We start from the raw sequence: 25,986 nt of genomic DNA, 5'->3' as shown, positions 1-25,986 counted from the left end.
AGTGTTAACAAGGTTTTACTACAGCCATATAAGGAAAAAAGCCCCGCCCCCTGGTGGCCATGTTTTTCAACCAACCCTTACCATTTTCAAACTCGTCCAAGATATCATTAGGATAAACCTTGTGACTAAGTTTCATGACGATCGGACAATAAATGTGGCCACTAGAGTGTTAACAAGGTTTTACTAAAGCCAAATATAGCCATATAACAAACAAGAGATGTGTTCGTCACAAACACAATGCCCCCTATTGCGCTTTGACAAAAAAAAATTATATTTTTTTTACCTTTGACCTTGAAGAATGACCTTGACCTTGAACTTCCACCACTCAAAATGTGCAGCTTCATGAGATACACATGCATGCCAAATATCAAGTTGCTATCTTCAATATTGCAAAAGTTATGGCCAAAGTTAGTGTTTTTTTCGGACGGACAGACAGACTGACATACTGACGGACAGTTCAACTGCTATATGCCACCCTACCGGGGGCATAAAAATGCCCTGCCCACTGGTGGCCATGTTTTTCAAGCAACCAGAACCATTTTCGAACTTATCCAAGATATCATTGGGACAAATCTTTTGACCAAGTTTCATGTTGATTGGACAATAAATGTGGCCTCTAGATTGTTAACAAGGTATAACTTAAGCCATATATAGCCATATAAGGAAAAAAGCCCTGCCCCCTGGTGTCCATGTTTTTGAAGCAACCGGCATCTTTTTTGAACTTGTCCAAGATATTATTGGGATGAATCTTCTAACCAAGTTTCATAAGATGGGACAATTGTGGCCTCTAGAGTGTAAACAAGGTTATACTATAGCCATATATAGCCATATAAGGAAAAATGCCCCGCCCCTTTGCAGCCATGTTGATTGGACAATAAATGTGGCCTCAAGAGCGTTAACAAGGTTTAACTACAGCTATATAAAGAAAATTGCCGTGCCTCCTTGGCAGCCGTGTTTTTCAACCAACCAGAACCATTTTCGAACTCATCCAAGACATCATTAGGACAAATCTTCTGACCAAGTTACATGAAGATCGGACAATAAATGTAGTTTCTAGAGTGTTAACAAGGTTTAACTAAAGCCATATAAGGAAAAATGCCCCGACCCCCTGGTGTCCATGTTTTTGAAGCAACCGGCATCATTTTCGAACTTGTCCAAGATATTATTGGGATGAATCTTCTGACCAAGTTTCATTAAGATCGGACAATAAATGTGGCCACTAGAGTGTTAACAAGGTTTTACTATAGCCAAATATAGCCATATACTTTTTTAAGGAAAAATGCCCAGCCCCTTGGCAGCAATGTTTTTGAAGCAAACGTAACCATTTTCAAACTCATCCAAGATATCATTGAGACCAATGTTCTGACCGGATTTCATGAAGATTGGTCAATAAATGTGGTCTCTTGAGAGTTAACGGGGCAAATGTTGATGCCGCATGACAGACGACAAAGGACAAAAGGCGATCACAAAAGCTCACCATGAGCACATTGTGCTCAGGTGAGCTAAAAATTATTTTACAGTATTTATTCATTTACACTAAAACATTTGACCAAAAATTAATGCCTACTTACTGGCACTGCAGCCATGAGGGTAGGTTTCAGCACGCTGATGTCACCCTGGCTTCCCTTCTTCACCTTGCTGGACTGGTCGGTCAGCGTGAGAGGTGACGAGTAACCGATAGCAACACCGTGTGACAGCGAGGCTGTCTCTGAAGAGTGTCAATATGTCAATGTTTTTTTCATTATGGCAATGTTTTTTTAACAGACTAAAATAACTACCGCAAAAAGAAATGCATATAGTTCTAGGCTTTTCTCCCTTCTTTGTGAAACAGCTTTTGGCCCCTCAATTTGTAATGAGTTGCAAACTTTTCACAAAATTGTGAAAAAAATAGAGTCACAAATATTTCAAAATTGTGAAAATTTGATTTGCAAACTTGTGAAAATTGTGACAAAATGGCCATTCTCTAAGAAAAAAAAGCCCTGTAATTATGCGTTTATTTGATCATTGTGAAATATTCTATAAGGCATAATTCATACCAGACACAATGACACTGAACAATAAAAATGAAATTTTATTTTTCAATTTAGATATTTACCAATGGAAATCAAAGATTAAGTGATACAATCTTTCTCAATGGTCATTAATTGGAGCGAAGACAAATTTTGTAAGTGAAGATTCTGGTATTAGAATTTAAAAATAAATTAATATAGACAAAGATCATGTAATTTTATTTTTCAATTAACCGTTAATATACAATAATTGTCTGCATTTCTTTTTTCAACATTTAATCACTTAAGCCAATGCTGCTTCAGAATTCAAAATCCTTTTCGTTCATTGAGAAATCACTAAAAATCACTAAATAAATTCTTTAACAATACCAGCGCTAAGCTCCAGTACATGTGCCAAGGGCAGATAAGCGATGTACGTGTCCTGGGGTCCCAGGCCAGAGATCCTTTGACATTGACCTGACATCCCTGACATCAGGTTGCCATGGGTGATAATGACACCTGAAATACATTTCAGTCTGGCTCTGGGAAAACAAGGTTAAATGTATGTGCATTAAGTGTCGTCACAGATCAGCCTGTGCAGTCAGCAGAGGCTAATCAGGGATGACACTTTCCGCTTTAATTGTATTATTTTTTTAAAGGAAGTCTATTCAGCGGAAATCCAACATTGGGAAAACGAGGTTAAATGCATGTGCATTTAGTATCTTCACAGATCAGCCTGTGCAGTCACCAGAGGCTAATCAGGGATGACACTTTCCACTTTAATTCTATTATTCGTTTAAAGAAAGTCTATTCTTAGCAGAAATCCAGTTTAGGTAGAAAGTGTCGTCCCCGAATAGCCTTTGCATACTGCACAGGCTAATCTGGGACAACACATTACGCAAAGGCATTAAGCCCCATGGCATTTTCCCTGAGAGTGGCTAATTTATATACTGTATAGATTAATTAACGTTACAACACACAGGTTTAAACTTTATTAAATTTAAATTAAATTAAAGTTGGTTAGTCAGAACACACACACAAAGGTAACCAGGGCCTGACATTCAATTATAAAGTTACCTGTACAGTGGATATGTTGAATTATGAAAAAAAAAACACCTAGGCATACATCAGTAGAATAGAACCTATAAGTCTGCAACTGGGAGTCTCTAAAGATCAGAACAAGAGTGCCAAACTGTCAAAAGATACGCCCGTTTGAAGGTTTTGGACAACTTGATAACTTTACCATGACCCATATTTGAACTTGACCTACATATCATCTAGACACAACTTCTGACCAAATTTGGTGAAGATCGGATGAAAACTACTTTAATTAGAGAGCAGACACCATGCTAAATGTTTGAAATGCACTAAGTGACCATGTGACCTAGTTTTTGACCTGGCATGACCCATATTTGAACTTGACCTAGATATCATTTAGACACAACTTCTGACTAAATTTGGTGAAGATCGGATGAAAACTACTTCAATTAGAGAGCGGACACCATGCTAAATCATTAAAATGCACTAAGTGACCCTGTGACCTCGTTTTTGACCCGACATGACCCATATTCGACCTTGACCTAGATATTTTCTAGATACAACTTCTGAACAAGTTTGGTGAAGATCGGATGAAAACTACTTCAATTAGAGAGCAGACACCATGCTAAATCCTTGAAATGCACTAAGTGACCCCGTGACCTAGTTTTTGACCCGGCATGACCCATATTCGAACTTGACCTAGATATTGTTTAGATACAACTTCTGACCACGTTTGGTGAAGATCGGATGAAAATCCTTGAAATGCACTAAGTGACTCGGTGACCTAGTTTTCGACCCCACATGACCCATATTCGAACTTGACCAAGATATTATCTAGATACAACTTATGACCAAGTTTGGTGAAGATCGGATGAAAACTACTTCAATTAAAGAGTGGACACCATGCTAAGTCCTTGAAATGCACTAAGTGACCCCGTGACCTAGTTTTGACCTGGCATAATCCTTATTCAAACTTGACCTAGATATTGTCTAGATACAACTTCTGACCAAGTTTGGTGAAGATCGGATGAAAACTATTTGAATTAGAGAGCGGACACTGCTGTGGATGCCGCCCGCCAAGGGTGATCTTATAATACATCCTCTTTTGAAAACGGGCATGTAAAAAATGGAAATTTTAATTATTTCATATTGTAGAGTTACAGTAAGGTACAAAAGCAATATTCGATTTCCTTACACATCAGTCTTCGAATTAGACTATAAGCCCGAAGCCCGAGTCGATTCTTGGGACGGTCGGTCGATAATAAATGCATTTTAAATAGCCCGATCGGTCGATTAAATATTTGAGCTTAAAATTGTCAACAAAGTGAAAAAAATACATCAACACCGGTCAGCCACTTTGTGTTAAAAAAATAATCAATGGAAGAAGTCGGTACAAGTCGTTAGCCAATCAACACGTCTGTGTTCCACTCTTACATAGACTCCGGACATGGACGATTTTATTGGCAGTTTTTGAGTGGTTAGCGGATAGCGCGGACATGATCGGTAACTGACACAAAATCTTCGCTACTTTTCGAAAATCGTACGAGTCAGCGAAAGGTTGCAAATGAAAAATTGATCGATTAGCAAAATAAAGCACTGCAGTTGCATATAGTTAAGCAATATGTTAACAAAATTATATATTTATTACGTATTTCCTAGGTAAATGGTTTTCATTTTTTGGAATCTAACGATATGCACATTTTATTTTATGTGCAAAACACATACATTTTTTCGGACTGTCGTGTTCGGATACAGTATTGTTGTCGACTATTTTCAACGTTCTTTATGAACATTTCTATTGTATGACGAATACACATGCGGTGATACAAATGGTATGATATATAAAATTTCGCATTGTATTCACCAGAAATTGCAACTAGAAAGACTAAAAAATACAATTAGTTAGGGCTCGGGGCGCTTACAACTCTCTTAGATTTTTTTTTTATGATTAAGGACAAATGTCCTGAAAAAAATGACCATTTAGGACACCTGTCCAGAGGAAATTGTGACCAATGATGCAATCTGAAACACTGAGATATGGAGATGTCAGCGGAGCATGCCTTTGCTGTTGCTTTCAAACACGAATAATACATGTTGTACTCATTAGAAGTAGTTGTTTCTGATTGGAAAAGGAATTTTTTTTGTTCCTGGCCAAAAAAGTCATAACTTTTATGTTGACCTTTTCGGGCTATTGAAAATGTTTTCGGGCTATTATTTTTTTTATCTGATAAGCCCGAAGGGCTATTGGTCTTAAATATTTAGCGTGAAGACTGTTACACATTCAATTAAAATTGCAAATAACAACGTATTCATATGACCCGAATGTCCCCACTGATTAGGACAGGTCATATGAAGACACACACACAGACAGCGCTAACACTTCACATTGTTCAAATCTGTCCACATGGGCATAAAATCAAACAACATTGTGGGCAAGGGGAAGTAAACCCTGCATAATTTTAAGTATCAGGCATGAGTTGTGTACCTTTGGGAACTCCTGTGGACCCAGATGTGTACATGATCACAGCTATGTCGCCCCTGCTGGGCTTTGTGACTGGAGTGCGAACTGAAACAATCACAAGAAATCTTGAAGTACTCTGCAGTAGAAATTTTGCCAAAACTTTATTTTATCACAGGAACAAAAATATAAGCCTCATGCTGGGAAAACTGGGCTTGATGCATTCGAGTAAAATGTTGGCCCAGTATGCATGTAGATTAATCAAGGAATACATTTTCCGCCAAATCATGGATTTTTGTTCACAAGAGACTTCATTTAAACACAAAATTTCATTAAAGTGATAAGTGCAGTCCCTGATTAGCCTGTATAGACTAAACATTCTAATCTGGGAGGGCACTTTACACACATGCATTAAGTCAAGTTTTCCCAGAACGATACTTATATAATGATTCTGCCTTTAATATAATGTTTGAAGATGGGTTCTGGCTATGTAAAAAATGTATCGGGTCTGCCAAGTTAATATTGTTCCATCTGCTAAGAAATAACACGTTAAGTATTTTTGATAAAATAATTCAGGAGTTCGACCCAAAAGGTCAAATAGGTAATTATTCCAGGGGATTTGCCATAGAAATATATTTTGAATGACGTTCATATGCAAATATTTATTTATTTATTTTATTTACTATTATCAGGGCTTTTAAGGCAGATAGTAAAGCCCCTCATGGGTCACATTCCATTCCATTTTTTTTCCAAAATCAAGTTCCATAAATCTTTTCTGATGCTACGAATTTCTAATTAAAAAAAAAAAGAAATATCTACTGTAGAAAGAACATATGACTTTTTTTAAAGAGCATTCTAATTGCATGTTGTTTAATCATTATTCTTCATATTTCATTACTAATAAAACTTCCTATTTTATCAATCAATCAATTATCAGTTTTTCCCAAAAATAAGGTGAATTTGCGCTAAAATGCCCAATTTAATGGTATAGGTCATTTTCCAAAAATGGTGAAAAAAGCCCTCAATGTGGTTCTTTGTGTTTCCATAGTCTATAGCAACAATAAAACAATGAAACTATGTTGGTCACTGATGTAAACCATTAAAACAACCATTTATATGTTGAAATTAATCATCACACAATTGTTATTTCTTTATACTAATAATAACATGAAAATAATGCAATCTGAGGGGTGAGTTAGCTCTTTTAAAGGCAGCAAAAAGGAGAATACTGGGTCAGTACCGAAAACAGAGAATGAAATTTTAATATGCGTGACAGCTTTATGCCGGCAATTCTGAAATACAGCTTAGTTGAAACCATTTATTTCGAAAAAAAAACAACACATTTGAAAAAGCATGCCTAGTGATAAACCAGGATCCTGAATTTTCACTTTCACTTCTCCTTTTACCACTTAGATCTGCATTTTGACACGTTTAAAGTCCCTTAGGCAATCAATTTATATTAAAAACTATCTTAACAGATTCAAGTTTTAAAGGCTTGATTGCCAACCCTAACATATACTGATGAACAGCAAACTGCATAAAACCTGAACAGACTGCGAGTCACTCGCAACCTATTTTGGTTTTATGCTTTTTGCATATAGCCATATTCATTTCCGCTCTGAGAGGACAGGGTTATGCACATACTGTTGTCAGGATCTGCTCCAATAATCTCCAGCTCGTTGAATGTCAGGATGGTGACTGTGTCTGGGAATTCCTTCTTAAGACTGGTTATGGGCTGTTGGTCGCACATCACAATAAGGTGGGTCACACGAGGCATCTTACTCAATATGCCCTGCGCGACAAATGTAAATTTAATGCTTTGTGAGTTCTATTTTTTGCAATTGTTGACAGTATTTGAGTCTGATTAAGATGGTCATGTAACCAACTCACACAAAATATGCCCTGCAAAATATGCCCATGTTATGGTGATATTTTGCCATATTTAATTACCATATATTCCCTTATAAACTCCCCTCTCTAAAAACAAAAAGCCTCACATTTGATTTAATACATAAAAAGCCCATGCTAAATGAATGCTTTCCCTGTAGGAAAATGTAAGGTCCCGGGGGCGTTCATTACAGAATATACGGTACTATGTACTTCAGTCATAAAATGGACGTCAATAAACTAACACTTTTCAAGTGAAGATTTAGCAGAGGTAAATGGTTACCAATACTAAGTGCAAATATGGTAATAACTGACAAATTTATTATTAGAACTCTTCAGAGGAAATGAAGAAAGAGCAGAAATAATTTCATGACCTATCCCAACAGCCATATGTGGATAATTAAACCAGAGCGAAAAACCCCATTTGTTAAGACTGTAACAGAATATATTTTGAGGAATAATCGTACATTATGCAAGATGGTGATTGCTCTTTGCATCTGGAATAACAAATTGCAACATTTCTATGTAGCAATTCATAATCTGATATCTATGACAGCACTGTTGTAATCACCAATGTCCTTTCGTTTCCTTTGTTGACAATTGCGACAGTTTACTTTTGAAACATTAAAATTATATTCTGTGGTAAACTATAGACAATTACAAAACCATATTTAAAATCTGCAGAAGCTTGGGGGAAATTTAATTTGTTATCACAAACAACTTAATTGATCTCAGCCTTTGATTTGTTTTTGTTCCCAACATTAAATAATTCTCTCAGCGCTTTGATTTTTCTTGTAAAACAGCTTCAAAGCTCTAAGCCCTTTGATCAATCTTTTAAACAACTTAAATGCTCTCATTGCTGCAATTTTTCTTGTTCACAACTTGAATGCTCTCAGCACTTTGATTAATCTTGTAATCTTACCTTGAACTTTGTCAGGAGCTCTGCTGATGTGATCACGTGACTCACTTCACTTTCGTTAACCCCGTGGATAATGGCATCTTCTCCAAGAGTGGAGTACAGCGTCACAACTGAGAAAATACAAAATAACAAATATAATTTGTTTTTTTCAATATTAGTTGTCTGTTACACTTTGCTAGTTTTGGATTAAATCAAATATAACTTTCTAAGGGACTACAAATGCGTGAAAATACATATCTAAGTGGTAAGGGGTTAAATAATGCAATCCCAAGCAAGGTCTAAATATAAGTTACCTACATGAACATTTCAATGCAAATCCTCCATAATTTTTTTTAGTAACAGTGACTTCCATCTTGACCTAACTGGCCCCTAATGCATACCAAAGCTAAGTCTACATGTATGAAAGCTACACACACACTGGCCCCTAATGCATACCAAAGCTAAGTCTACATGTATGAAAGCTACACACACACTGACTAGCGCCTAATGCATACCAACGCTAAGTCTACATGTATGAAAGCTACACACACACTGACTAGCCCCTAATGCATACCAAAGCTAAGTCTACATGTATGAAAGCTACACACACACTGACTAGCCCCTAATGCATACCAAAGCTAAGTCTACATGAATGAAAGCTACACACACACTGACTAGCCCCTAATGCATACCAAAGCTAAGTCTACATGTATGAAAGCTACACACACACTGACTAGCCCCTAATGCATACCAAAGCTAAGTCTACATGTATGAAAGCTACACACACACTGACTAGCCCCTAATGCATACCAAAGCTAAGTCTACATGAATGAAAGCTACACACACACACTGACTAGCCCCTAATGCATACCAAAGCTAAGTCTACATGTATGAAAGCTACACACACACTAGCCCCTAATGCATACCAAAGCTAAGTCTACATGTATGAAAGCTACACACACACTGACTAGCGCCTAATGCATACCAAAGCTAAGTCTACATGTATGAAAGCTACACACACACTGACTAGCCCCTAATGCATACCAAAGCTAAGTCTACATGTATGAAAGCTACACACACACTGACTAGCCCCTAATGCATACCAAAGCTAAGTCTACATGTATGAAAGCTACACACACACACTGGCCCCTAATGCATACCAAAGCTAAGTCTACATGTATGAAAGCTACACACACACACTGACTAGCCCCTAATGCATACCAAAGCTAAGTCTACATGTATGAAAGCTACACACACACTGGCCCCTAATGCATACCAAAGCTAAGTCTACATGTATGAAAGCTACACACATACTAGCCCCTAATGCATACCAAAGCTAAGTCTACATGAATGAAAGCTACACACACACTGACTAGCCCCTAATGCATACCAAAGCTAAGTCTACATGTATGAAAGCTACACACACACTGACTAGCCCCTAATGCATACCAAAGCTAAGTCTACATGTATGAAAGCTACACACACACTGACTAGCCCCTAATGCATACCAAAGCTAAGTCTACATGTATGAAAGCTACACACACACTAGCCCCTAATGCATACCAAAGCTAAGTCTACATGTATGAAAGCTACACACACACTGACTAGCGCCTAATGCATACCAAAGCTAAGTCTACATGTATGAAAGCTACACACACACTGACTAGCCCCTAATGCATACCAAAGCTAAGTCTACATGTATGAAAGCTACACACACACTGACTAGCCCCTAATGCATACCAAAGCTAAGTCTACATGTATGAAAGCTACACACACACTGACTAGCCCCTAATGCATACCAAAGCTAAGTCTACATGAATGAAAGCTACACACACACACTGACTAGCCCCTAATGCATACCAAAGCTAAGTCTACATGTATGAAAGCTACACACACACTAGCCCCTAATGCATACCAAAGCTAAGTCTACATGTATGAAAGCTACACACACACTGACTAGCCCCTAATGCATACCAAAGCTAAGTCTACATGAATGAAAGCTACACACACACTGACTAGCCCCTAATGCATACCAAAGCTTAGTCTACATGTATGAAAGCTACACACACACTGACTAGCCCCTAATGCATACTAAAGCTAAGTCTACATGTATGAAAGCTACACACACACTGGCCCCTAATGTATACCAAAGCTAAGTCTACATGTATGAAAGCTACACACACACTAGCCCCTAATGCATACCAAAGCTAAGTCTACAGGTATGAAAGCTACACACACACTAACTAGCCCCTAATGCATACCAAAGCTAAGTCTACATGTATGAAAGCTACACACACACTGACTAGCCCCTAATGCATACCAAAGCTAAGTCTATATGTATGAAAGCTACACACACACTGACTAGCCCCTAATGCATACCAAAGCTAAGTCTACAGGTATGAAAGCTACACACACCCTGACTAGCCCCTAATGCATACCAAAGCTAAGTCTATATGTATGAAAGCTACACACACACTGACTAACCCCTAATGCATACCAAAGCTAAGTCTACAGGTATGAAAGCTACACACACACTTTCAGCACAATATACCTTAACCCTTTACCGCTCAGATACACATTTCCACGCATTTGTAGTCACTTTGAAAATTAAATTAAGGTAGCGCACCCATAATAGGCACCTTTCCAAATATAATCTAATGTATTATTTTCTTAATCAGCATCATTTCACTGAACTACATGCAAATTTGTAGGCTTTCCGTGCTATTAAAAAAAATGTACTGATTTTTTCAAAACCACCCGAACGCTCGGCTTTTGTCCAGTTTATTTGCACCCCTGGGGTATATGAAAGTTCCTATATATAATTCATCCAGATTTCCAAATATGGACATGCAGTTGGTGTGTATAAATGCAGTAAAGGTGTTTAAAGTTTAAACAAGATAAAATAAGTATTCTTTTAAAGACATTTATTTTTTATAACTTGTTATCTATGGAAGAGCGCCATGAAATTTAAGTGGTTTCAGCCAAGTAGAAATTGGATTGGTTAAAAACAAAGTGTCATAAAATTCAAAATAGTATCATTTAAGTAATTTTTTGAACTTAGTTATTATAGATACACTATATACAGCACAAATACCAAGACATAGATAGATTTACTGTTTACTTTTTGAAATAAAAATAAAAATGCAGCATGCATGATTCAGCAGTAAATCACCCAATTTAGCCATAACGTTGTTTTAATTTTAAAAATTGAAGAATGTGCATTAAAATTGCAACATATTTAACAATAAACAAAGCTTAAATGCTATATTAAATCAAATAACATTAGAAAAGAAATAAAACGCGTCACAAAAAGTATCCGCTGTCGACAGGATTCGAACCTGCGCGGGAAAATCCCAAAAGATTTCAAGTCCATCGCCTTAACCACTCCGCCACGGCAACTTAAAAATAGTGCCAGTTTAAATTATATATCCATAAGTAAACAGGTAAAAAGGCTCTTTGAAGAAAATCGCGGGAAATCATTACGGCTGCGCTACCTTAAATTAAAAACCTTTCTTACTAGATCCAAATTTAAAAGGCTTCATTTCCAACCCAATGATACTGATGAGCAGCAAACAGCATAAAGTTACTTGCAGTCTGTTTCGATTTATGCTGTTTGCTTCTTATCAGTATCTAAGGTTTGGAAATGAACCCTTACAAACTTGAATCTAGTAAGAAGGGTCTGAAATTAAATTAAACTTTCCAAGGGACTACACATGTGTGAAAATGCGTATCTAAGTGATAAAGGGTAAAAATAATAATAAACCAAACAAGATGTGTTTGTGAAACACAATGTCCCCCTATATGCATGACGTTTGACCTTGTAGGATGACCTTGACCTTGACCCACTCAAAATGTGCAGCTCCATGAGATACACATGCATTTCAAATATAAAATTGCTAGCTTCAATATTGCAGAAGTGACATTACATGAGCAATTTTGACCCATATATTTGACCTTGAAGGATGACCTTGACCTTTCACCACTAAAAATGTGCAGCTACATGAGATAAACATGCATGCCAAATATCAAGTTGCTATCTTCAATATTGCAAAAGTATTCATAAAATAAGCGATTTGGGCCACATATATTTGACCTCTGACCTTGAAGGATGACCTTGACCTTTCACCACTCAAAATGTGCAGCTCCATGAGATACACATGCATGCCAAATATCAAGTTGCTATCTTCAATATTGCAAAAGTATTCATAAAATAAGCGATTTGGGCCACATATATTTGACCTCTGACCTTGAAGGATGACCTTGACCTTTCACCACTCAAAATGTGCAGCTCCATGAGATACATATGCATGCCAAATATCAAGTTGCTATCTTGAATATTGAAATACTGCAAAAGTGTACATTAAATGAGCGTTTTTGACCCATATATTTGACCTTTGCCCTTGAAGGATGACCTTGACCTTTCACCACTCAAAATGTGCAGCTCCATGAGATACATATGCATGCCAAAAATCAAGTTGCTATCTTCAATATTGCAAAAGTTATTGCAAATGTTAAAGTAAGCGCAAACCAACCAACCAACCAACCAAGCAACAGACCAACAGACAGGGCAAAAACAATATGTCCCCACTACTATAGTGGGGGACATAAAAAGATCATACCTAAAGGATCACACACAAAAATGAAGGTCATACACAAAATGTTAAGGCATTAGAGCCTGAAAAATTGCAACAAAAAACTATGGATAACCTAATAGGAAAGTTGTATTTAAAGCAAAGATCATACACAAAACATTAAGGCATTAGGGTCCAAATAAATCCTAACAAAAAACACAATGGAAATCCTACCAGGAAAGTTGTATTTAAAGCAGGCTTGGGCTGCAATCATCCATTCTGCACGGGTCTCGGCAAAGATCAGGATGTTTCTGCGTGGTTTTTGACCCACCGCCAGCAGCCCACTACCAAGGTTGGTGAGGCGTGTGAACACTCCCTCAAACGACTGCCAATTGTATTCTCCCATCACAACCTGGGATATAAATGGATAGAGTATTTAGTTTTATAAATAACGCAATCCATGCAAAAAAATCACAACTCTGACATTTCCGATAAAATTTGCCAAGATCCGGTATTATTCACAAAATTGTCTGACCTCTTGTCTGATAAAAAAAAATCAATTTGTAAAAATAAGTTTTGGTTAAAAAATGAAAACTGAACTAGGAATATGAAACAAAATAGGACTGGTTTATGTTTATTTTACTTGGAAAGATTATTTAACTTGAAAATAAAATGGATTTTACCAACCAGTCGAACTTGCTATCTTTGCTGGTGACGTAACAAACTGCAAGCGCGATTCTTAGAACTAGTCAAATATTGCACATTGTTTCATGACGTAGGTGACACAACAAGTTTTAGATGTATTGTGTAAAAAATCACAAAGCTTCCTTCTCTTTTAATTGAAAGTTTTTACAACATGTTTTAATATAACAGGCATACATTGTGTTGTTATTTTATTGTTTTTAGAATTGTTAAACATTGCGAATGTTATACTCATAGCAATAAACTCTATTGTTTGTCTAAAGAAAAGCTAGGTCCGGTAAAATTCGGTGAGGTCTGGTATATTAAAAAAGTTATCAGACCTCATGTCTGGCAAAAAGAAACAAGAGCACCGCATAACGGGTGCCACGCTCGGCTGCGAAAGCTTGTCAGAATTGTTTTTTTTTTTAGAGGTCACAGTGACCTTGACCTTTGACCTAGTGACCCAAAAATGGGTGTGGCGTGTAGAACACATCAAGGTGCATCTACATATGAAGTTTCAAAGTTGTAGGTGGAAGCACTTTGATTTTAGAGGCAATGTTAAGGTTTTTGTTAAAGTTTTATATTAGAGGTCACAGTGACCTTGACCTTTGACCTAGTGACCCAAAATAGATGTGGCATGTAGAACTCATCAAGGTGCAACTACATATGAAGTTTCAAAGTTGTAGGTGGAAGCACTTTGATTTTAGAGCCTATGTTAAAGTTTTATATTAGAGGTCACAGTGACCTTGGCCTTTGACCTAGTGACCCAAAAATGGGTGTGGCGTGAAGAACTCATCAAGGTGCACCTACATATGAAGTTTCAAAGTTGTAGGTGGAAGCACTTTGATTTTAGAGCCAATGTTAAGGTTTTAGCACGACGCCTACGGCGGACGTTGGACGAGCTGGCCAAGACAATAGCTCGGGTTTTCTCCGAATACAGCCTCGCTAAAAATTGTTTTTCACATGGATTGGTTAATGCTTCACTTGATTATATTGTTCAAGTACCTTTTTGGCAGGGATTTAATTTCGACTACTAGTGGTCACTCCTACTATTGGGCCAAATATATCTTTGTGTAGAGTTATGGCTAGGAGTAGTGCCGAATATGCCCGGGGGTTGCATGGCATAATACTGATGCAATGTTGTTTTTTTTCCACCATTTTGGGAATAGGTTCCAAGCCCTTTTGATTCAAAAAGTCACATTCTTTTTACTTAATTAGGACGTTGGTGTAAAGTTGTGTTTTTTTTGCTAACAAATAATTTAAAATTGAGAACTTAAGTGTTTTCAATTTTATATTTACTTACATGTAAGTTCAACTTATTGAGCTAGATAGGGAAATGAAACTAAATTTATATTTGTTTAATGTTTTGGCAGGAATTGCTGAAAATGTCTACTTTTTGATATTGGGAATACATGTACGTCTAATTTGGCCTAAATCATTACCTCAAAAAACACTGGGTGGTCACCAACTATAGGGCCAAATAAGGCTTTGTGTGGAGAATGGCTACATGTGTACATGTATGTGTAGGGACCATTATGCACCAAGGCTGTCTGCCTTAATACTGTAAGTTCTTTCATTTTTGTTAACATGAAATTTCATGGATTCACAAAATCTGTAATTTTCATTTGATCTTACATTCATGGACTTTTTTTTAATGTCAGATATAAGCTTCGAACCTGAAGGTTCGTTTGACATTTGATTTCCTTGTTGAGAGGACCCCTAAAATAAAATCCATGACAATTAGTGCCTGATGAAACGCAAAAGTGTGACGGACAGACGGACGGACAGACAGACAGACAGTGCATTAACTATATGCCCTCCTTTGGGGGCATAAATATTAGATTCCTTCTTGGCAATAAGTAACAGAACTGAAATTTAAATTATAGACCTTTCTGTTATTTGTGACCTTGACCTTTGACTGAGGAGTAATAAGACTTATATGTTACTTATAGTTTGAAATGGAGATTAATAAGTTACATAATCCAAGACATTGAAGTCACAAAACAATAGTTAAATACTATTACACTTCCTTGACCTTTCACATAGGAGCATGAAAGTTGAGTGTTGCACATTGTCTTGTCATGGGGAATAATTATCAAAAACAAGGGCTGTTTGTAAAACATGCATGCCCCCCATATGGGCTCTCCGTTGTAGTGACAGCCATTGTGTGAATATGTTTTTTGTCACTGTATGTCAATGACCTGTGAAATGTATCCAATTAATAGTGCAAAAACCAATCATGACCTATACTAATCAATTATATCCATTATATGATTGAGTCTTTGATTTTTTGGATTCCTTTCACACATTTTGACTTATTTGACAATATGTGAAACGTGCACACAATTTGTAATGTTTTATTTATTAATGGTAATGAAACATGTCATTTATAGCAGTTAACTCCCCTAGTCAATGACCACCATGGATAGCAATGCAATCTGATTAAAAATAGCCAAGGCAAGTGTTGTGTATTGGGCAAATGTATACAAGTGCAACTTGACCACATGACCAGTATCATGTGTTTACCACACACAGAAGTCAGTTATGTAATAGACCATTAATTCCGCTCCCAACTTTGGCCACTTGCCAAGATACTGACCAGTATCAGATGGGGTTGAGAAACTGTGTAAACAGTGAACACCAGTCCATGTAATACTGGCCTACCACTTGTACTAGTTGATTTGGAGTTAATACAGTAATGCATGTACAAATGAGACACTAAGCTCAAACGTTAATTATATGTGCCTCTGAAAACTAACCAGAGGAGTGGGTTGAAATTTACAATCTTTACTTGGCATTTGAGGAAATCTGAACTCTCAGGGTTTGGATAGAACATCCCCAAATTAACTTTTCTTTACACTGTTGTTATTTTTGTTCAATACACAAATATTAACCAAACTTTACAAATCCTGTACAGTAAAGGAAACTAAATCTAAGTTGATATTTTAATATGCTTGATCCTATTTATGTATTAACATTGTTTTATACATACAAACTGTGTTGCTGTTTTTCAATTAATTAACAAGCAGATTAAAAATTAATTATATTTTTATGTATAATTTGAATTGACAAAATTAAATGCAAGTTGCGTAGCAAGAATTACATGTATGATTTATTTTCAGTGAATCGTGACATTTTCTCAATGTTTCAGACCACCAGTTTGTCAAAGCTATCAACCGCTTGGATGGTCAAGCTAAATAGAATTGACCCAGCAAATCACAACTGTCCTGTTGCCATATAATATTACATATCATATTACATTGGTTTTTTAAATGTTGAATTCTCACGTCATTTCCATAAACATAGTATTTACTGGCACAGAAACAAAGGCTTATACATCATTATGAATGAACATGTGTCAAAATTCAATTTGTAAGTCTCTTTACTGGACAGTGTGAAAACAGAATAAACTAGTGACCTGAAAATCAATAGGGGTCATCTGCGAGTCACGATCAATGTACCTATGAAGTGTCATGATCTTAGGCAAAAGCGTTCTTGAGTTATCATCCGAAAATCATTTTACTATTTCGGTTCACCCTGACCTTGACCTTTGACCTTGTGACCTCAAAATCAATAGGGGTCATCTGCGAGTCATGATCAATCTACCTATGAAGTTTCATGATCCTAGACATATGCGTTCTTGAGTTATCATCCGAAAACCATTTTACTATTTCGGGTCACCGTGACCTTGACCTTTGACCTAGTGACCTCAAAATCAATAGGGGTCATCTGCGAGTCTTTATCAATCTACCCATGAAGTTTCATGATCCTAGGCATATGCATTCTTGAGTTATCATCCGGGAAACCATTTTACTATTTCGGGTCACCGTGACCTTGACCTTTGACCTAGTGACCTCAAAATCAATAGGGGTCATCTGCGAGTCATGATCAATCTACCCATGAAGTTTCATGATCCTAGGCGTATGCATTCTTGAGTTATCATCCGGAAACCATTTTACTATTTCGGGTCACCGTGACCTTGACCTTTGACCTAGTGACCTCAAAATCAATAAGGGTCATCTGCAAGTCATGATCAATCTACCCATGAAGTTTCATGATCCTAGGCGTATGCGTTCTTGAGTTATCATCCGGAAACCAATTTACTATTTCGGGTCACCGTGACCTTGACCTTTAACCTAGTGACCTCAAAATCAATAGGGGTCATCTGCGAGTCATGATCAATCTACCTATGAAGTTTCATGATCCTAGGCGTATGCGTTCTTGAGTTATCATCTGGAAACCACCTGGTGGACGGACCGACGGACCGACCGACCGACATGAGCAAAGCAATATACCCACTCTTCTTCGAAGGGGGGCATAATTATATTAAAATCCTCTTAGGCCAGTACAAACTACAGAGTGGGAACTAAAGTTTGTGACCCTGACCTATTACCCAAGAGCATGGGATTAGTTAGCCAAAAATGCATTAGTCATGAGGAATAATAATACAAAGTTTTACTGATTCTAATCTAGAAACTATGCTGGAGCTATTAAAGCACAGTTGCAATTTATTTTCTTCACATCAGAACTCTTAATTATTGTTTGTTGTTCAATAGTAAACAATAAATCGCTAACTAGCTCTTCTCTGAAGTCCACAAAGGCTAATCAGGGAAAAGACTGTCCACCTTAACTAGATTTTTGCTTAGAATAGACTTCTTTTAAACAAACAATACAATAAAGGTGGAAAATGTCATCCCTGATTAGCCTGTGCACACTGCACAGGCTAATCTGGGATGCCACTTTACGCACATGATTTAGCCCAGTTTTTCCAGAACCAGTCATACATAAACTACCCACAGTAAGAAAATTCACCTTCTTGAATACACGTCCATTCTGCTGCATCTCGTCTTCTTCCCTCAGCAGTTCTCGCGTGCCCAAGCAGTTCTTGTCGCCATATACACTCACCGCACGCTGGAACAATTCGTCAAGAGTCTTGCATTCTGGGAACGGGGTCGTGGACAGCTGCTGGGGAGAGTCCACAGCACGGAACGGAGAGGCTGGGTTTCCATCAACACTTCGGGCCTGTTGGTAACAAAAAACAAAATAAATGAACAGGGCTCTAGAAAAAAAGAGGCTTAATGCATGTGCATAAAATGTGATCCCATATTAGCCTGTGAAGTCCTGCACAAGCTTATCATGGACAACAGTTTCCGCTTTTAAGGAATTTCTTAGTTTAAAGGAAGTCCCTTTTTAGCAAAAATCCAGTTAAGGCGGATAGTGTCGTCCCTTAATAATCTGGGACGACACTTTACGCACATGCATAAAGTATTTTTTTACAGAGTGCAACTAAAATGCAATTACTTTTAACAACTCTTTCAATAATTACAAATGCGTCACCACTGAAATTCTGAAGTGATATTGTTCACTTTGTTTCTAAATAGTTTCCCCTACCACATGTCATACTTTGTGGTGAAGTCTACATTTTTGTTTATTGTTGTTCAATGTTACAACTGACCTTTTTGGAATCTACACTTTGGAAATTTTCAATTGGTTATTATAGGCAGTAAAATGGGACGAATATACTTTTTGAGAATGGAAATGGGGAAGAATTTTAGCCAAACATTTGTCAAAAAAACAACAACCCGCACATATTTAAATTACAATACTTTTGCACTATAACTTAGATAGGCAAACATGGTTACCCAACCTTAATTCTGTTGGATCTCCTCAGTCGTTCTCCTGGTTGGCACATCACATAGTAAGGGATGATGGTGATGACATTGTAGACCACTGACAGGGCCTTCAATACCCCGAACACCACATTGTTCAATACATCAGCCATTTCTGATCAAAAGTGTCAAGGCGTGCTGGTTTTACATGCGTTGTCTGCAAGTAGAAAATAAAAGGTTCAAGATATAGAGATAAGTTCTCATGAAAACATCGTTCTTTAGACACTGCCAAAAGCCAATCTCTCGTTTGCTTGTCAATGTTTGAATATCGTGGAAGGAAATTCAATTGGAGGATATTGTGGCACAAACTGTATTGCATAAAATCTATTTTACCAGACCACATCTAGCGTTAAACTTTTGGCTATGTGTTTACTTTATTTTACGAAATATTTTGCAAAATGTTGGTTGATTTTGAGTATTTATGTTATTTTAACCCATTTATGCCCAGTGGACTCTCCCATCCTTCTAAATTGGATCAATTTATTTCCAAAAGTAGGGGTGTCTGGTATATTTATTTCTATATTTAGAATATTTCTTACAGAAAAGTCTTTAAGCAAACAGCGCAGACCCAGATGAGACGCCGCATCATGCGGCGTCTCATCTGGGTCTACGCTGTTTGCAATGTCCTTTTTTCAGGACGCTAGGCATGAATAAGCTAACTTATTTTATTCCCCTCATTAAACCATGCCTATCATGATTATGATAAATCAGGAACAACTCACATTTGGCAGTTTGGGGTAAAACATTCACAAATATAAACAAACACACTTAAACATTCGTTACAATGTGGTATTATTATATTTAACTGAATTAAATTAATATATTATCGGTCAATATCTGGCTCAAAGTAAATCATCAAAAGGAGTAGATGTCACTTCTCCTTCATGTAATTAGAGGAAGACAATATCTCCCAGGTCTCCCTCATGGCTAAGCCCTGATATGTATTCAAAAGCTAAGGTTCAACTAATAAAGCTGGATAGGGAGACGAAGTTAAAGTTGATTTATTTTAAAGCCCATCACACTTCTTGCCCTAGCACTCTACCATCTGAGATAGGCGCCCTTATTTCTTTCCCTACTCAGTGATTTTTTTTGCTTTTATTTTTTACAGCCTGTGCCATTTGAATTGGGAAAATTAGTGCTATAAACCATGAAATTGGGAAAAATAGTGCGATAAACCATGAAATTGGGAAAATTAGCGCAATAAACCATGAAATTGGGAAAAATAGCGCAATAAACCATGAAATTGGGAAACATTAAGCATTATACATATGATTATAAGTAATAGAATTAAAATTATTTAAAAGTGCATGTTCAGGGGTTTTCTAGCCATTTTGGGAAAAGGAGTCTGGTCAAATTGGGATTGTTTCAATTTATAAAAGTTGCAAATTTGGGAATTATTTATCAACAAAAAGAACTAAATTAAAGTTATATATTTTGCAGGATGTTTAATAAATAAATAGTTGAGATCTAGAGTTAAGAAATAATAAGGCAAAAGAAACTTCATTCTTAAAAAAAAAACATGGGCCTTTTTTTGGGGAAATTTTCAGGTCAGCTTTTTGGGAAAAAACTTTGATTTTTGCCATTGGGAAGCAGCCAAAAATCGGCGGTAAATTTTACCAAAAAGAAATCACTGCTACTTGAAGAAGCATTGATCAAGTTATTGAAAGAAAACATCTTAAGCTTTTACCACTTAGATACGTATTTTCACGCATTTGTAGTCACTTAGAAAGTTCAATTTAAGACCTTTCTTACTAAATTCGGGTTTTAAAGGCTTATAAAGGATACTGATGGGCAATAAACAGCATAAAACCTAAACAGACTGCGAGTAACTCGCAGGCTGTTCTGGTTTTATGCTGTTTGCACACAGCCATTTTCACTTTGCTTCTGAGTGGGAAAGGGTTAAGATAAATAATGATGAAATAAGATAATAGTAAATACACTGTTTGCACATAGCCATTTTCACTTTGCTTCTGAATGGGAAAGGGTTATTTTAAGATACATGATGATGAAATAAGATATTACACTTCTTTAACATACTTGTATAACCACTTAACTCAAGAATTGTTATCCACCACAACTCATAAATACGCATTTTTCATGAAGATTTATGCATTTATTTTTATAAACTGGACGTACAATTATGACATTAATATCCATTTTACGCATTTACGAAAAAAATCTGGCCGTACCGATACGTCTGCGCGGCGTCATTTGTTGGTCTCTAACCTAACGACGCTTTTCGTTAATTTAAATTACCGAAAAGTTGTAGACTGGGTTCATTTATTATAGTCTATTCTAGCTGTTGCGTGATTTCCTGTAACTTGTAAATCCGTAAAAACGATATGTTTGCGCGCAATTGAATGCCGGCTTAACCGAAAGCGGCTCAAAACAACACTTTGTTGTCATGTAATAACTACATACGGTGACTTCTAACCATCCTGACATTAAATCTGTAAACCCAGAAAAAGACATTGTCGCCCCGATATTAAAAGATTTGATTGCATCGGTGGCGTAAAACATTAGAAAACATGATGGGAAACGGATGAGACAGTGAAATAAGTGTTCATTTACTTAGCTTACTAGTTGGCTTGTGTTTTCTTGTCTAGAAAAATGAAGAAATAGTATTAGTCATGAGTTTTAATGTGTAGTTGTATTAGCATCATAATTCAGACTGGAAAATCTAATACAGTAACTGTTTAAGAAGCTACATACAGTCCAACCTGTCAATAAAGACCACTCAAGGGATTTGGTCGTTGTGGTCTTTGTTCACAGGTGGTCTTTATTCGCAGGGTCGATCGAAACTTTGCAAATATGCTAGTAGTTTTTTAACAGGTACCTTATCTATGTATGAGCTCTATTGTTTAAATGTTTGAATACCTTTGCATGTATAATGAAATAAAGGATTGAAAACACAGTTTTGTTTTACATTTGTATATTTATTACATGTTGTATTTCTATTCCCTTATGTTTTTATTATTTATTTAATTTATCATATACTGTATAAATAACTATTGACATACATGTATACGTACATGTACATGTAATTCTACAAAGAACAAAGTACAAAAAACACATAACATAGCAAACATTTATACATGAATCACTATTACACAACCAGTAAAGTTGACAATAATGGACAATAAATGACATCTGATATTTGTATAAGAGCCTTGCACTTGCGTCAACAAACCACTTATGCACTAAGTCATTCACTGACGCTAATTCCGACTCACGCTTAGGGCGTTTACTTTCACAGTTTACGTTCTCCTCGAATTCGTCCATAAGCTCATGTTTACGCTTTAAAATGCTCTGAATTTGAGTTTTTCCTACACCAAGTTCACTAGCCACTCGTCTACAACTGTGTCCTTTACCTAACAAACTAATGACCTTAACGCGTTCTTCCAACGTCAAGAACTTCCGCTTGGAAGCCATAATGGTTAACTTGAACTGACAATTTACTTTTCTATAATCTATGAACGTCTTATAACGGAGAAATTTAAGAAGAGAATGACTATCAAAATGTTTGTCTTTAATAGGCATCGTAAATGATATAAAACCGTTAATTTCCTTCATGAGTTTATGAAAGCCCCAAATTTGTCTTTGATATTTTCGGCAATTAGTACATTAATCGCGAGTCACCTAAATACAAAGGCAAATTTTTACACTTTTGACAAACTGTTCAAATGCATAAGAGAAGCAGGCGACTACCAATTAGCAATGCATGTTAAATAACAAACAACTGCTATCGAGTGCAATAAACTGTCACTTGCCAATATCTCCATAGCGACCGATGAGTCCACTGGTAAGATGTGTATCACGTGACTAAGCAGCGACCTGGCAGCATTTTGTTTTTTAAAAGTTGCGAAATCGTTGATTTTTATGATTGCAGTGGTCGTTGTAAGCTATCAAAATGGAGATTTGGGAATGTAAAAGGGTGGTCGTTGGTCTTTGTTCACAGGTGGGCTTTATTCGCAGGTTCAATATATAGTGAAATTGTTCGGGAGGAAATCGGTGTGGTCGTTATTGACTGTTGGTCGCTATTAACAGGCGGTCGCTCGGGCAGGTTGGACTGTATATTTATTATAATTGCTGCGAATGTTTCTGTAAAGTCAATTATACACCCTTCAATATCCAAGAACACGGGTAGTACAGTACTACCTATATTTTTGGATATGGTAGTACAGGTACTAATTGATTTTAAGCGTTACTCCTTTTCTTTCTGTCAGTGGCAGTACCGTTACTTATTTCACAAATCCTTATCTGGAGCTCTGATTATATATAACTATAAAGCTTTTAAAGGAACAAATATATTGTGACATATTGGGGAAGTTACAATTTCCTCTATTTCAGATACCACAATATTGTAAGGAACAAATATATTGTGACATATTCATGGGGAAGTTACAATTTCCTCTATTTCAGATACCACAATATTGTATTGAATAATTGATTTTTTCCTTCTTCATAAAGTACCAGTAAATAGCACTTTTACAAACGTATAAGGAAAAATTAAAATTTCTAATTGCCGTTTAAAAAATCCCAAACAGAAGGAAGGTTGTGTCAATTTTGATGAAAAAATTAACGTTATCTGCAAGTGAAAAAGCAAAAGTGAATTGTTGTGTGTAACCACAAGCTCCATGCTTGATTAATTTAAGTAAAATAAAACAGCGTGTTTCGATTAACCAGGCCATTTACGTTTTTATTTTTCTATCAATTCTGCTAGTGAAATTTGTTTGTTTTAAGTGATACGGTTTCTAAAATAAAATGAGTCACAATAATGACTGTGTTCACAAAAGTTAACCCTTTAAGTGCGGGAACCGAATTTTAAAGGCCTTTGCAAACAGTTTGGATCCAGATGAGACGCCACAGAACGTGGCGTCTCATCAGGATCCAAACTGTTTGCTATTCTGATAGTATTCTTTGAAAAGAATCGAAGAAAATGCTAATTTTAGAAATTCTGCAGACGACATTTTAGCAGACGACAAATATCCCAGCATGCAAAGGGTTAAACAAGGACATGAGCCTCATGGATGCCTGCCATTGTCAAAGTATGGCTTTCAGAAAACTAAAATTGTTGATGATGACCAATCTAAATTCAGTGTAAGACGAGGCCCACAAAGTGCATCAGTCAGGATCTTAAAAGTATCAGTACCGAATGAGCACTTAAAGTGAACAATTGTTACCAAATTTATTAAATTTCTAAGTAAAATCAACTACACATAGCTATACAATGGACCATTCCCATATTTGCAAGACTTAGTGTATTGATTATTTCAAATGAAAATGGATATACATGTATCTGCAAATCGATTGCCTAACTTTCCTGAATATTTTCGCCTTGTTGGGACAAAATGAACATTCCAAAAGAAGACTCTGTCAACAAAGACACTAAGATAAAGGATCTAGTTTGAAAAATACAAAGAAAGCTTAAGACAAAAGATAGCATTTAATTCGACATTCAAAACTGATATGGTGTCCTATTTTCAATACAGATTTGTGAAGCATAAACTTTAAAGAATTTACACAGATAATCACCACCATCAACATGCTCATCTGACATCAGAAACTTATTTGTCCATAATAAACCATCATCATCATCATCATCATCATCATCATCATCATCATCATCATCATCCTTATCAGCAGCCGCAGCTTCATCATCGTCATCAGCAGCAGAATCATTCATAATATAACCACAATTCAAATTATAATATTTACTACTACCATCATCATAATCATCAGCAGCACTATACAGATTTTCATGGGGAAGTTACAATTTCCTCTATTTCAGATACCACAATATTGTATTGAATAATTGATTTTTTCCTTCTTCATAAAGTACCAGTAAATAGCACTTTTCCAAACTTATAAGGAAAAATTAAAATTTCTAATTGCCGTTTAAAATATCCTAAACAGAAGGAAGGTTGCGTCAATTTTGATGAAAAAATTAACGTTATCTGCAAGTGAAAAAGCAAAAGTGAATTGTTGTGTGTAACCACAAGCTCCATGCTTGATTAATTTAAGTAAAATAAAACAGCGTGTTTCGATTAACCAGGCCATTTACGTTTTTATTTTTCTATCAATTCTGCTAGTGAAATTTGTTTGTTTTAAGTGATACGGTTTCTAAAAATAAAATGAGTCACAATAATGACTGTGTTCACAAAAGTTAACCCTTTCAGTGCGAGAACCGAATTTTAAAGGCCTTTGCAAACAGTTCGGATCCAGATGAGACGCCACAGAACGTGGCATCTCATCAGGATCCAAACTGTTTGCTATTCTGATAGTATTCTTTGAAAAAAATCGAAGAAAATGCTAATTTTAGAAATTCAGCAGAAGACATTTTAGCAGACGACAAATATCCCAGCATGCAAAGGGTTAAACAAGGACATGAGCCTCATGGATGCCTGCCACCCTTCTCGAAAAAGTGCACTAAATGCGCATTTAATGCGCATTAAATGCACATTAAATGCGCATTTAATGCGCATGTTATTGGCACCGTATTTTTTGCTTAACAAGTGCATTTTAATCTGTTAAAAAAAAACACTTACTAGTGTATTTATACATTTAAGTGTATTTTTTTTCCACGAAATAATACACTTAAGTGCGTTTATTATGATAATAAGTGCGCTTAAGTTTATTTTTAAGTGCATTTATACACTTGAGTGTATTTTAAGACATACAAATAATACACTTCATGGTCAAAGTAAATTTTTTAAAGCGCATTTATACACTTGAGTGCATTTCCAGTCATTCAAATAATACACATTACAGAATTAAAAGCAAATTATTTAAGCGC

At 36.3% G+C, this 25,986-nt stretch overlaps 1 protein-coding gene across 3 annotated transcripts in view; it reads right to left on the bottom strand.

Moving 5' to 3' along the window:
- Window positions 1-25,986, bottom strand: part of LOC127833395 (fatty acid CoA ligase Acsl3-like) — a 63,375-nt gene that overhangs the window by 15,436 nt on the left and 21,953 nt on the right. For all 3 annotated transcript variants that reach the window (XM_052358624.1, XM_052358625.1, XM_052358623.1), the window contains 8 exons: window positions 19,169-19,347; window positions 18,334-18,543; window positions 13,075-13,252; window positions 8,294-8,400; window positions 7,129-7,276; window positions 5,512-5,592; window positions 2,379-2,507; window positions 1,572-1,708 (listed from right to left, as the gene is read on the bottom strand). In XM_052358624.1, coding sequence (XP_052214584.1) covers window positions 1,572-1,708; window positions 2,379-2,507; window positions 5,512-5,592; window positions 7,129-7,276; window positions 8,294-8,400; window positions 13,075-13,252; window positions 18,334-18,543; window positions 19,169-19,303 — 1,125 coding nt within the window. In that variant the 5' untranslated portion in view covers window positions 19,304-19,347. The remainder of the gene's footprint in view (window positions 1-1,571; window positions 1,709-2,378; window positions 2,508-5,511; window positions 5,593-7,128; window positions 7,277-8,293; window positions 8,401-13,074; window positions 13,253-18,333; window positions 18,544-19,168; window positions 19,348-25,986) is intronic.

The sequence above is a fragment of the Dreissena polymorpha genome, chromosome 6 (genome assembly GCF_020536995.1).
Source record: "Dreissena polymorpha isolate Duluth1 chromosome 6, UMN_Dpol_1.0, whole genome shotgun sequence".
Lineage (NCBI taxonomy): Eukaryota > Metazoa > Mollusca > Bivalvia > Myida > Dreissenidae > Dreissena > Dreissena polymorpha.
This window is presented reverse-complemented; position numbering and strand designations above follow the sequence as displayed.